The 14,339-nt window shown below is 38.4% G+C and overlaps 1 protein-coding gene across 4 annotated transcripts in view; it reads right to left on the reverse strand.

Moving 5' to 3' along the window:
- The window catches only part of LOC124245918 (transmembrane 9 superfamily member 2-like), a 97,666-nt gene that overhangs the window by 56,868 nt on the left and 26,459 nt on the right, over positions 1-14,339 (reverse strand). For 3 of the 4 annotated variants that reach the window (XM_046673741.1, XM_046673744.1, XM_046673740.1), the window contains exons 6-7: positions 11,878-12,005; positions 7,343-7,454 (exon numbers count right to left, since the gene is read on the reverse strand). The exons of the other annotated variant lie outside the window; for it this stretch is intronic. In XM_046673741.1, the coding sequence (XP_046529697.1) occupies positions 7,343-7,454; positions 11,878-12,005 (240 nt within the window). The remainder of the gene's footprint in view (positions 1-7,342; positions 7,455-11,877; positions 12,006-14,339) is intronic. 4 annotated transcript variants of the gene reach the window in all.

The following is a 14,339-nucleotide window of genomic DNA, read 5'->3' on the forward strand; positions in this document are numbered from 1 at the left end:
TTAAGTTCACACGTGCCGCTTCAGCAGCCCAAGGTTTCGCCAGTTTGGATCTGGGGCGCAGACCTAGCACCGCTCACCAAGCCATGCTGAGGCAGCGTCCCACATGGCAGAACCAGAAGGACCTACAACTAGAATATACAACTAGGTACTGGGGGGCTTTGGGGAGAAGAAGAAAAACAAAGAAGATTGGGAATGGGTATTAGGACAGGTGCCAATCTTTAAAAAATAAGAATGTGTACACTCTTTTACCTAAACAGTCCTACTTCTAGGAATTTAACTCCAGGAGATAATCACATAAGTAAAAAAGTAAGGATGTTCTTTAAAGCTTTGTTTACAATAATTAAAAATTAGACATTTGGGGGTGGGCGGAGCAAAATGGCGGGGTGAGCTGACCCGGGATTCCCTCCCCTCCAAAATACAACAAAAGATTGGAAGAACTGAATTTCAGAGAATAAACATAATGCTAGCTCGTTAGAGACCTACAATACCAAGAAGGTGGAGATCATAAACCTAGCTTTACCCCTTCGGAGGCGCTGGAACGGTAGAGAGTACATCGCTCCCTCCCCTAGAGTCTGCGATGGCTGCGGCAAGGGTCGGGAAGGAGCGGGGGAGGGGCCACGCGACCGGGGGATCATCCAGGACTCCTGCCGCTGATTCAGTGGAGACCCACTGACGGGGGGAAGCTTCCGTCCGCGGGGACCCTATAAATCAAGGGCCTTGGGAGACCAGAGAACAGAACTGATCTGAATCCAGACCGGCGCGTGTGAGTAACAGCCCCTCCCCCCCAGCAAAGCCAGTGGGCGCAGCCATCTTGCCCCAAGGCGGAGAGCTAACACGCCGCTCTCGACCCCCATCTAGTGGCGACAGGCTGTAACTGCAACTGAATTCTACCACCATGAGAAAAAACCACTCCTCTACCATCCAGCAATTTATAAAAGCCCCAGATCAGAAGGAAAACAATAAAAACACAGAATTAAGTCCTGAGGACTTGGAATTAGGTAAACTAAGTGATAATGAATTCAGAGCAGCTATAATCAAAAAACTCAATGAGGTAGAGAGAAAGATAGAGAAACAAGCCGAGTTCTGTAGTTACTTCACAAAAGAGATTGAAATCATAAAGAAGAATCAAACAGAATTACTTGAGATGAAAAACACAATGGACCGGATAAAACAGAATATGGATTCCCTGAATGCCCGTGTAGACAACCTAGAGCAGCAAATCAGCATAATCGAGGACAGACAGGCTGAATGGCACCAGACAGAGGAAGAAAGAGAACTAAGAATTTAAAAAAATGAGGAAAATCTCTGAGAGATAATGGATTCAATGAGTAGTAAGAACATAAGGATCATAGGAATTCCCGAGAATATGGAAAAGGAAAATGGAGCAGAAAGTGTGCTTAACGAAATTATTGAAGAGAACTTCCCAAATCTAGGGATCAATGGAGAAATGTGTGTAGAGGAGGGTTTTAGATCTCCTAGATTTGTCAATGTAAAAAGACCTACTGCAAGGCACATAGTAGTAAAGTTGGCAAAAAGGAACGATAAGGAAAGAATACTCAGGGAAGTAAGAAAAAAAAAGAGAATAACCTATAAAGGAGCCCCTATCAGACTGTCAGCAGATTTCTCTACAGAAACCCTACAAGCTAGGAGAGAATGGAGTGATATATTCAAAGCTTTAAAGGATAAAAACCTTCAGCCAAGAATACTCTATCCAGCAAGAATTTCCTTCAGATATGAGGGAGAAATTAAATCTTTTCCAGACAAACAAAAGTTAAGGGAATTTGTAACTAAAAGCCCTCCATTACAAGAAATCCTCAAGAAGGCTCTCATACTTGAAAAAAGAAAAAAGGGAGAAAGGGGACACAATCCACAGACTAGGGAGACCGATGGATAGAACCAGAACAGGATAGCAAATATTCAACTATAGCATTAGGGTAAAAATAAGGAAACTACCAAAACAAGGACGATCTTAGCACTCTAACTACAAATTAATAAGACGAGTTGGAATAAAAAATGAAGATAATTATTTAGGAGGGGAAGAGCAAAGGGTCTAAATCAGTATTGGTCGAGTAAGTAAGAGACCACCAGAGAATAGACTATATTATACATGAGATTCTAAATACAAACTTCAAGGTAGACACTAAAATAAAGTACAGAACAGAGTCACAAATCATAGATAAGGAAAAATCTAAGAAACCCAGCATAAGAAATTGCAGTATTAAATGGGTAGTCTAAAGCACACAGGAAAAGAAACGCAGGAAAACAAGATAATGAGCAACAGATTAACAGCACTAAGTCCACATGCATCAATAATCACTCTCAATGTGAACGGATTGAACTCTCCAATAAAAAGACACAGAGTGGCAAAATGGATTAAAGAACACGATCCAACAATTTGTTGCCTCCAGGAAACACACCTCAGCCCCAAGGACAAACACAGACTCAGGGTGAAGGGGTGGAGGAGAATACTTCAAGCAAATAGCAAGGAAAAAAAGGCAGGTGTTGCAATTCTCATATCAGACCAAGTGGATTTCAAAATAAGACAGGTAAAGAGAGACACAGAGGGACAATATATAATGATCAAAGGGACACTTCATCAAGAAGAAATAACGCTTATCAATATCTATGCACCCAACATAGGAGCACCAAGATTCATAAAGCAACTATTAACAGACCTAAAGGAAGATGTTAAAAACAACACAATAATAGTAGGGGACCCCAACACCCCACTCATATCAATGGAAAGATCATCCAGACAGAAAATCAACAAGGAAATAGTGGAGCTGAATGAAAAACTAAAACAATTGGACTTAACAGACATATATAGATCACTCCACCCTAAAAGAGCTGAATACACATTCTTCTCAAGTGCACATGGAACATTCTCTAGGATAGACCATATGTTGGGAAACAAGGCAAGCCTCTACAAATTTAAAAAAATTGAAATAATAACAGGCATCTTCTCAGATCATAGTGCTATAAGGCTAGAAATTAATTACAAGAAAAAAGCTGAGAAAGGCACAAAGATGTGGAGACTAAACAACACACTACTGAACAAGCAATGGATCACTGAAGAAATTAAAGAAGAAATAAAAAAATACCTGGAAACAAATGAAAATGATAGCATGCCATACCAACTCATATGGGATACAGCAAAAGCTGTATTAAGAGGAAAATTCATCACAATACAGGCACATCTTAACAAACAAGAAAAATCCCAAATAAGCAACCTTAAAGCACACCTAACGGAACTAGAGAAAAAAGAACAAATGAAGCCCAAAGTCAGCAGAAGGAGAGAAATCATAAAAATCAGAGCAGAAATAAATACTATGGAAACAAAAAAGGCAGTAGAAAGGATCAATGAGACAAAGAGCTGGTTTTTGGAGAAGATAAATAAAATTGACAAACCACTAGCCAGACTTACAAAGAAAAAAAGGGAGAAAGCTGAAATAAACAAAATCAGAAATGAGTGAGGAGAAATAACAACAGACTCTGCAGAAATACAACAGATTATAAGAGAATACTACAAAAAACTATATGCCAACAGAATGGATAACCTAGAGGAAATGGATAAATTCTTGGACTCCTACAATCTCCCAAAGCTCACTCAAGAAGAGGCAGACAATCTGAACAGACCAATCACAAGGAAAGAGATTGAAACAGCAATCAAAAACATCCCAAAGAATAAAACCCCACTTCCTAACACATTCTATGAGGCCAGCATCACGCTGATACCAACACCTGACAAGGACACTACGAAAAAAGAGAACTACAGGCCAATATCACTGATGAACATAGATGCAAAAATTCTAAACAAAATTTTGGCAACCAGAATTCAGCAATTCATCAAAAGAATCATACATCAGGATCAGGTGGGATTCATACCAGGGACACAGGGATGGTTCAACATCTGCAAATCAATCAACGTGATGCACCACATCAACAAACTGAGGAATAAAAACCACATGATCATCTCAATAGATGCAGAGAAGGCATTTGACAAGATCCAACAGCCATTTATGATAAAAACTCTGAACAAAATGGGCATAGCAGGAAACTACCTCAACATAATAAAGGCCATATACGACAAACCCATACCCAACATCATACTCAATGGGCAAAAACTGAACCCCATCCCCCTGAAAACTGGAACGAGACAAGGATGCCCTCTATCACCACTCTTATTTAACATAGTACTGGAGGTCCTGGCCAGAGCAATCAGGCAAGAAAAAGGAATAAAAGGAATCCAAATAGGGAGGGAAGAAGTGAAACTCTCGCTGTTTGCAGACGACATGATCTTATATATAGAAAACCCCAAAGAATCCATTGGAAAACTGTCAGAAGTAATCAACAACTACAGCAAAGTTGCGGGGTATAAAATCAATTTGCATAAATCAGTAGCATTTCTATACTCCAGTAATGAACCAACAGAAAAAGAACTCAAGAACACAATACCATTCACAATCGCAACAAAAAGAATAAAATACCTTGGGGTAAATTTAACTAAGGAAGTGAAGGACCTATATAATGAAAATTACAAGGCCTTTCTGAGAGAATTGGATGACAACATAAGGAGATGGAAAGACATTCCATGTACATGGATTGGAAGAATAAACATAGTTACAATGTCCGTTCTACCTAAAGCAATCTACAGATTCAACGCCATCCCAATCAGAATCCCAATGACATTCTTTACAGAATTAGAACAAAGAATCCTAAAATTCATATGAGGCAACAAAAGACCCCGAATTTCTAAAGCAATCCTGAGAAAAAAGAACAAAACGGGAGGCATCACAATCCCTGACTTCAAAACATACTACAAAGCTACAGTAATCAAAACAGCATGGTACTGGTACAAAAACAGGTGCACAGATCAATGGAACAGAATTGAAAGCCCAGAAATAAAACCACACATCTATGGACAGCTTATCTTTGACAAAAGAGCTGAGGGCATACAATGGAGAAAAGAAAGTCTTTTCAACAAATGGTGCTGGGAAAACTGGAAAGCCACATGTAAAAGAATGAAAATTGACCATTCTTTTTCACCATTCACCAAAATTAACTCAAAATGGATTAAAGACCTAAAGGTGAGACCTGAAACCATAAGACTTCTGGAAGAAAACGTAGGCAGTACACTCCTGGACATCAGTATTAAAAGGATCTTTTCGGACACCATGCCTTCTCAGAGAAGGGAAACAATAGAAAGAATAAACAAATGGGACTTCATCAGATTAAAGAGCTTCTTCAAGGCAAATGAAAACAGGATTGAAACAAAAAAACAACCCACTAACTGGGAAAAAATATTTGCAAGTCATATATCTGACAAAGGCTTAATATCCATAATATATAAAGAACTCTCGCAACTCAACAACAAAACATCAAACAACCCAATCAAAAAATGGGCTGGAGACATGAACAGACATTTCTCCAAAGAAGATATACTGATGGCCAATAGGCACATGAAAAGATGCTCATCATTGCTGATCATCAGGGAAATGCAAATCAAAACTACACTAAGATATCACCTTACACCCGTTAGAATGACAAAAATATCTAAAACTAATAGCAACAAATGTTGGAGAGGTTTCGGAGAAAAAGGAACCCTCATACACTGCTGGTGGGAATCCAAACTAGTGCAGCCACTATGGAAAACAGTATGGAGATCCCTCAAAAAATTAAAAATAGAACTACCATATGATCCAGCCATCCCACTACTGGGTATTTATCCAAAGAGCTTGAAGTCAGCAATCCCAAAAGTCCTATGCACCCCAATGTTTATTGCAGCACTGTTTACAATAGCCAAGACGTGGAAGCAACCTAAGTGTCCAGCAACAGACAAATGGATAAAGAAGATGTGGTACATATATACAATGGAATACTACTCAGCTGCAAAACAGAACAAAATCATTCCATTTGCAATAACATGGATGGACCTTGAGAGAATTATGTTAAGTGAAATAAGCCAGCGAGAGAAAGATAATCTGTGTATGACTCCACTCATATGAGGAATTTAAAATTATGGACCAAGAACAGTTTAGTGGATACCAGGGGAAAGATGGGGTCGGGGGTGGGCACAAAGGGTGAAGTGGTGCACCTACAACATGACTGACAAACATTAATGTACAACTGAAATTTCACAAGATTGTAACCTATCAATAACTCAATAAAAAAATAAAAAAATAATAATAAAAAAATTAAAATAAAAAAAAATTAGACATTTGGGTTGTTTTCATCAATAGGGCCCTAAAAAAAGTCAATTATGGCCTATACATTAAGTGACTATATAGTCAATAAAAAAAGAATGTGACTCTATATTCATCGACATGGAAAGATGTCCACGACATACACAGTAAGTGAAAATAGTACATGTAATATCCCATTTGTACAAAGTTGTATACCAGCACACGTGCAGTCTTTCCCTTGTATATTCTACTGAACATTGCATCCCCATGAATTCCGCCATGGTCTATGAAACGTGCATATTCTAATCATCTTTTGAAAATTCACATGCTTTAACATAGTGAATCTTCTTGAAGCCATTGTTTTAATATTTTTTAACCTGGCATTATCCAAAGTAAGCTCATTGTAGAATCCTTTTTTCACATAACACCTCTAAATACCATACAAAAATAAATAAAATAAAATAAAAAGCAACTCGTTTCCAGAAAACCCTTTGGGAAATGACAGCATCAGAGAGCTGATACATTATTTACCAGAATGTTAAGAGTCAGTCTGTCTGTCTATCTATCTACCAAAAATACATACCATCTTTATAAAAATAGCTATTTACCAAAAAAAGAATCCAGACATACACATGTGGACATCTGTGTTACGGTAAGGGCTTTACATTTTCTGAAAATGAGGATGAAACGACATGAGAAGAAATCGGGCCTCCGCGATCATGTGACTTACCTCAGCTCCCGCAGCTAGTAAGTGACCAAGCCTCAGTTTGAACTGCAGGTCAGTCTGAGTCCAATATGTGTGCTCTTTTCACTGCACTATACTGTGTCTCTTCCTTTAAGGTCCCACGTGAGCGGCCAGCCAGCCTGCCAAGCCCCAGACGACACCCCTCTGGTTTCCCACGTACCTCTTTCAAACCTCAGTATGAAGTAAGAGCAAGTAAAGCAGCTGGCACAGTACCTGAAAGGCAGCCACTTTAAAACAGCAATTCCTTTAACGATTGTCCTTTGACTGGTTTTAACATAAAAAACTTACCTACTTTCTTGGGCTCTTAGCTATGTTATACAACTTTGATGAAAATTGAGGCTTTAATAGTAATGAAGTATATGATATTTATATACTTGATTTGGAAAAAAGTAAGATGATGGCATGGAATACTTACTTCAAATTTCACAGAGTAAGTGTAGGTTATATTCAACTTATCTGTATATTCTCCAGGAATTTCCATAGGGGGTCCATCACAAGTTATGTGGTTTTCATCTGAACGATTATAGCTAATCGAAGAGAAAAAAAAAGGAAGGGAATTTTTATAACAAACTGACATTGTAAATTTCCAACTCATGTATATTCAGGCATGTCACAATAGCAGGCTGAGAAAAAAGATCTTTCACCATAGTCTGAATTTGAAACTCTTTGCAATTTAAAATACTTTTGTTTCTAAATGTCCCTAACACTCAAATGAGACTCAATAAACTGCCCAAAATGCAATAATTAAGAATCTTCTCTTTACCTAACAGATTTTTTTTAAAAAAATCCTTCTATTAGCAAATGGCTTTATTTTTCATCTTTCATCTCATCCCTCTTCGATATACTAAGTAACCTATCTTGTAACCTTAGCTGTAGGGTTAGAAAATGAAATAGATGAAGCAGAAACCATTTTTATAAGCACCCAGAGATTTGAGGGCCTACTGTGTGTAAAATAACATATTTAGCAATGAAAGGTACTGAGGACATAATCTATGTGAATCTTTTGTGTTTGAAAAAAGAGAATGATTATTAAAAACAGAAGATGGAAAACAAAAACTGGAGAAGTTTGAAACTAGACAGGACTGATAAAGCTAGCAAATGCCTGGTCGGGAATAAAGAAACTCTTACATCGCTTGAAAAGCAAAAAAGGAATAAAGTGGAGATAGAAAAATCAAAAGAAGAAATAGTGATGCTTCACTTTTAAAATATTAATCCAACGTATAATTTATCCCTTGGTTTCTGTCTAAAGAATACTATGCAATCCTTACTGGATTGTTATGTATATGCACAATAAAACCATTCACTCACAATTGCACAGGTTGGGGCCAACCCAGTGGTGTAGTGGTTAAGTTTGCACATTCCACTTTGGGGGTCTGGGGTTCACAGGTTCAGACCCTGGGCAAGGAGCTACATACCGCTCATCAAGCTATGTTGTGGGGTGTCCCACATACAAAATAGAGGAAGACTGTCACAGATGTTAGCTCAGCGACAATCTTCATCAAGCAAAAAGTGGAAGATTGGTTACAGATGTTAGCTCAGGGCCAATCTTCCTCAGCAAGAAAAAAAAAAGTACACAGGTTATTGAGATACACCTCTTTCTATTCATTTTTGTACCTCAGTGTCTGGTACAAAATATGCCCTTATTAAGTGTTTGTAGGATACATGCATTCTATTCAAATCCAAAATACATATTAAAAGTTATGAATTAAAGAAATAATAATTGTTAAGCCTACAGATCAAAACTTAACAAAAAAGAGAAAAATTAAATTACTGCGTGATCATGCACATCAACGTTTGCTGTTTAAATATGGGACTTGACCTCAGTATAGGAAATATCTGCATTTCATATAAGAAAGATTATGCAGCAAAAACTGTGTTAAGATCTCTGATCAAGGTAGAAGCCCTATTTTAAACCACTGGCCTTACATAAGAGTTGACACTTAAAAAGGAATGCTCTGAATGCTGTATTGAGAACAGACTTCTAGAAGACAAGGGTGGCAGGAGGGGGACCAGTTAGGGTTTGGCAATAATCTAGGTGAGATATAATGATATCTCAGACAAGGTAATATTGGTAGAGGTGATGAGAAGTGGTGGATTCTGAATATATTTTGAAAATAGAGCCACGTGATCTGGATCTGGATCCAGATCCAAAGGATTGGACTGGATATAGGGTATGAGTGAAGAAAGATAAAGAGGAATCAAGGGTGATGCCATGGTTTAGGGGCCTGAGCAACTGGAAAGACGTAGTTGCCATTTCCTGAGACAGAGAAGACAACAGGAGAAGCAGGTTTGGAGAGAAGATTCAAAGTTCATTTTTGGAGATGTTAAGTTTGAAATGCCTATTAGACATCCAAGTGGACATGTCAAGTAGACAGCTAAATATACTAGTCTAGAGGTCTATGAGTCATGGTGGTATCTAATGCCATGAGACAGGATACAGATCACCAAGGTGTAAGTATAAATAAAGAACAGAGAAAGTTCAAAGACTGAGTCCTGCGGCCCTCCAACATTAAGAGGTTGGAGAAATGAGAAGACTCATAAGCAACCAGTGACACAGGAGAAAACTAGGAAAGTATGGTAACCCAAAAGCCAAATGAAGCAAGTGTTTTAAGGAAAAAGAGATGATCAACTATGGTAACCATCAGGGAAATTAGCTGGGTACAGTACCTAAAAGAAAACACAAGATTGCAGGCCTAGAAAACTTGAGGCCTAACTCACTTCTGTGGCCTTGAGCAGATCACCTAATTCTGAAAAAGATGAATTATAACACAGTCCTTGTTCTCAGGGGACCCAAATAAATGACCTTTACAGTGATTAGATAAAAGTTTTATCACACGCATACATAAGCTATTACTATGGGCAATGGAGAATAAATTTGTTGTTAGTGCTGTTGAGTCAATTCTGACTCCTAGTGACCCTGTGGACAGCAGAGCGGAACCCTGCCCGGTCTTTCTGCACCATCCTCTCACCTTGTGGCACTATATCAGACAATGCTCCACTGCTGTTCATAGGGTTTTATGGCCAATTTTTTGGAAGTGGGTGGCCAGGTCCTTCTTCCTAGTCTGTCTCAGTCTGGAAGTTCCGCTGAAACCTGTCCAGCATGGGTGACCCTGCTGGTATTTGAAATACTGTGGTATAGCTTTCAGCTTCACAGCCACACGCAGCCACCACAGTATGACAACGGACAGACGGTGGTGTGGTTCCCTGACCTGGAAATGAACTCTGGCCTCAGCAGTGAGAGTGCCGAATCTTAACCACTAGACCACCACGGCTGGCTGTAGAATAAATGTAACTCTAAAAAATTATTTTCTTGGACTTTTTAATCTATCCGAGTCTGAGAACCTGAGATGTGACTGGAAAGCATTAAGTTTGATTTTCATATGGCTGATGAGATTAGCTTCCTGGAGGATCACACTTTGTGTGTTTGCTACCTTTCCAACCAAATGATTTTCAACATGAGCACTCATCCTGACTCAGACGTCACAGTCCATCATCCTAAAATTCTGTTGCCAGATATCAGAAGTGACATACACAAAAAAGCATGGGTGATTGCCCTTGACAATGGTTAGTATTTCCTGACCTCGCTTAGTAGCTATGTTTACCCCTGTGATTCATAAATATGCCCTGATCCTTTTAATTCTTCTTTTATGTCCTGTCTGTAACACTTTGCAAAGATAATCTTCAAAAATTTTAACAGAGCCACTAACTTTAAAAGAATATCCTTTTACTAAGATAAATCAGAGTTGGAAAGTGCCAGTATTCTTCACCATTTGGGGCCTGTTTATCTAATGAACTCTATGGACCCTTTTGCCCAGAAAAACACACATCAATAAAAATTTCCAGAGTTTGATGCATCAGGGTCCGTATTAAAGACTCCTAATTCAGCCCTCTTCTTTTACTGATGAGTAAATTACACCTATGAGAGATCAAGTTAACCTACCCATGGTCAAAAGCTTGGCACAATACATTCTCTAACTATTCTTTCCCTTTGGCCATCAGCAGTGACAGATGGAACCACCTTGGCTAAAGTAAAATAAGGTAGTAGGCTTAAAAACAATGATGCCTGATTCCTTTCTATGAACTTGCGGTTGACTTCCAATATGGAACCAGCAGAGATGAGACTAAAAATCTAAATTTTCTAATTCTTTGTTCTGTATTCAGAAAACTATACCATACTTGCTTCATTTAATATACTTCACATAAGTCTCAAGGGATAACTTCCTCCATCCTAATATTTGAGGTTTTGTACTATTTTGCCCATAATGGATGATGATTTTATACATTGTGTGACATATTCCCCTCTCTACCTGTCTTAAGTGGAGAGTACTAATCTTATCCTACAATTTCAAAGAATCTTAGAGTTGGAACATTAAATGTCACCTGTCCAGTCTCTTACCCAATGCAGAACTGTCCTTTACAATTCATTGAGCACTTGCTTACTAGGGACTACATACTATGGTGGATGCCTAATTGTGAAATCTCCAACAGCTGAGTCATCCAGGCTCTTCTTACGAACGTCCAGGGACAAAGTACTCACTAATTCTTGAGACGGCTTATTCGACTGTTAGAGAGTTCTAATTGTTAGCAGATTTTTCCTTATACTCAGCTGATACCTGTGTAATAGACTCCATTGGTACTAGGCTTGTCCTCTGAAGAAACATAAATCTAAATCTAATGTTTTTGTTGTATGGCAGCTACTAAAGTGGAGGGTTAGGATACCCTCAATAAGTCTATCCTCTGCCAGATCTGTCAATTCTTCCTCACATCACATGGTACTCAGACACTTAGTACAGGTAGAAGGGAATAAAATTACCCATTTGGTTTTTCAAACTGTATGGCTAAGGTTACATCACATGTGTATACTAAAATGAAAATTCTCGTTGAGAACTTCTACATTTTGAATTAATTTTTAAATTAATAGAGCTAATTAAAAAGATATTCTGTAATTACCTTTTAGGATCAAGTCTAGCAGTAACCAATCTTGCAATACCCCCATTTCTTTCACTTTCCCTGTGATATGTAAGAGTAATATCAACGTGGTTGAAGAGGTAGAAACTATTATTTTTCTTGAATTCAGACTGCAAAAAGACAAAGAAATTTTAAAGAAGTTTGAATTTTTCCTAGAAACTAAAAACTATAAAACCTGATGGTGGAATAAAAATGAGATACACTAGTTCTAAAAAGAACTGAGCTATAAATTAAGCATACTGAAGAGTAAATGTGTTTTTATATGATTAAAACTACAGCCATGAGCATCCGGCATAAAATTAAGATGTTAGTTAATTCTATAGTCTTAAATAGTTGTTACTTCTATAGTCTTAAATAGTTGGTACAAAGAAACGATATTGCAAAACTGTAAAATTCATGTACAAATGCATGTATCTCTGGATTTTTAACCATACAAAACTATGAAGTAATACAAATTAACTAATAAAATGTTATCAGTATATAAAGTGTAAGCATATCATGAGTTTGGGCTTTATTTATGGTAAAAGTAACGAAGCAAAAACAAATAGGAGAATGTGTTTCAGAATGTTAACAGTGGGACCTCTGGGAAGTGAGATTATAGGCAATCATTTTTCCACTGCTTTGCTATACTTTTCTGTACTTCCCAAATTTTCTATAATGAGGGTATATTTACATTTATAAGCAGAAGCATCAGATAAAAAGTGAATTAAACTCTCGCTACAAGCTAAATATTCACTAGTTCACTCCCTATTAGCCACAACTATATCTAAAGGCAATTATCCAAACTTCCTAGATCAATGCTTCTTAAACTTGAAAGTTCCTACAAATCATCCGGGGATCTTGCTAAAATGCAGATCCTGAATCACTAGGTCTAAGGTGAGGCCCAAGATTCTGTATGTCTCACAAGCTCCTAGGTGATGCCAATGCTCCTGGTCCTGGAACACACTTTGAGAACCACTGCTCTAATCCAGAAGAAAGAAAATTTTTGGCACTCTTTTCTGGTAAAAGTGGTTAAAGGAGAGTGTATAACTATTTTTCCATGGGGCTCTGAGGGCAGTTTTTGTATCAGAGCTGTTATAGGTTGGATTATGTCCCCCAAAAACATATGTTGAAGTCCTAACTCCTAGTACTTGTGAATGTGATCTTATTTGGAAAGAAGGGCTCTGCAGACAAAATCAAGTTAAGACGAGGGCATTAGGGCGTGCTGTAATCCAATGTGACTGGTATCTTTCCAAGAGGAAAACACCATATGAAGACAGAGACACGCAGGGAGAACGCCATCTGAGGACACAGGCAGAGACTGAAGTGCTGAAGCTGCAAGCCAAAAGGAACCTGAAGGATTGTTGGCTGTCACCAGAAGCCAGGAGAAAGACCTGGAGCCTCCCTCACAGCCCTCAGAAAGAACCAACGCTGCCAACAGCTCGATCGTGGACTTCTCGCCTCCAGAACTGTGACACAATAAAGTTGTGTTGTCTTAAGCCACCCATTTTGTGGTACTTTGTTACAGCAGCCCGAGCAAACTAATCGGTTCACAGTATGAGCTTTGCAATCAGACAGTCACGTACTAGTTATATGACCACAGACAAGTCATTTAGCTTCCTTAAGCCTCAGCTTCCTCTCTTTTAAAATGGGGACAATGAAGGGTTTGCTCATAGGATTGCTGAGAGGATTAAATAGAATAATGCATGTGAAGTACTTAGTGCAGTGCTTGGCAGAGGAAGCGTTCAATAAATATTAGACATTATGTCACCCAGGCCTTCAGTCTTCAGAAAATGAGTACAAATGAGCCTTGCCAATTACCATATTGAGTAATCTACAATATGTAAGACTCCTAGATTAAGAATTATGGTTCTGCAAATCTCAGAATTGAGGGTGATGGCCCTCAAGGCACTTAAGAGATCATTTAGTACAATGATGATAAAGAGGGTAAGAGAGATCCTGTAGAGGTGTGTCCAAATCAGCTTGAGGTGGAAAGTAACTACCGCTCACTACACTCCTATCCATAATCGCAAAACACCAGAAACGACCAAAAATGTCTATCAATACAGTTAAATGAAATACGGCATAAACATACAGAGAAAAAAATGCCGCTAGTAGATTTGCACGTATGGAGGTATGTCTGTGATATATACTCATGGAAGCAGCACAGCACAGTAGCACAGTGGTTAATATGTGGACTCCACAGTCAAACTGCCTAGGTTCAAAGCTCAGATATGGCATGTACTAGCCTGTGTGACCTCCGCCAAGTTGCTTAACCTCTCAGTGCCTCAATTTCCACATATATAATGTAGAGATCATAACAGTACTTACCTTAAAGGGTGCTGTGAGGATTAGATCAACCCATGAAAAGCATTTCAACCACTGTCGGGCATCAAGTAAGTACTCAATATTATAGGTAAAGTGATAACAAAGGCCCTTCAGGATCTGAATCTTCTTCGTCTCTC

Source organism: Equus quagga, chromosome 10 (assembly GCF_021613505.1).
Source record: "Equus quagga isolate Etosha38 chromosome 10, UCLA_HA_Equagga_1.0, whole genome shotgun sequence".
Lineage (NCBI taxonomy): Eukaryota > Metazoa > Chordata > Mammalia > Perissodactyla > Equidae > Equus > Equus quagga.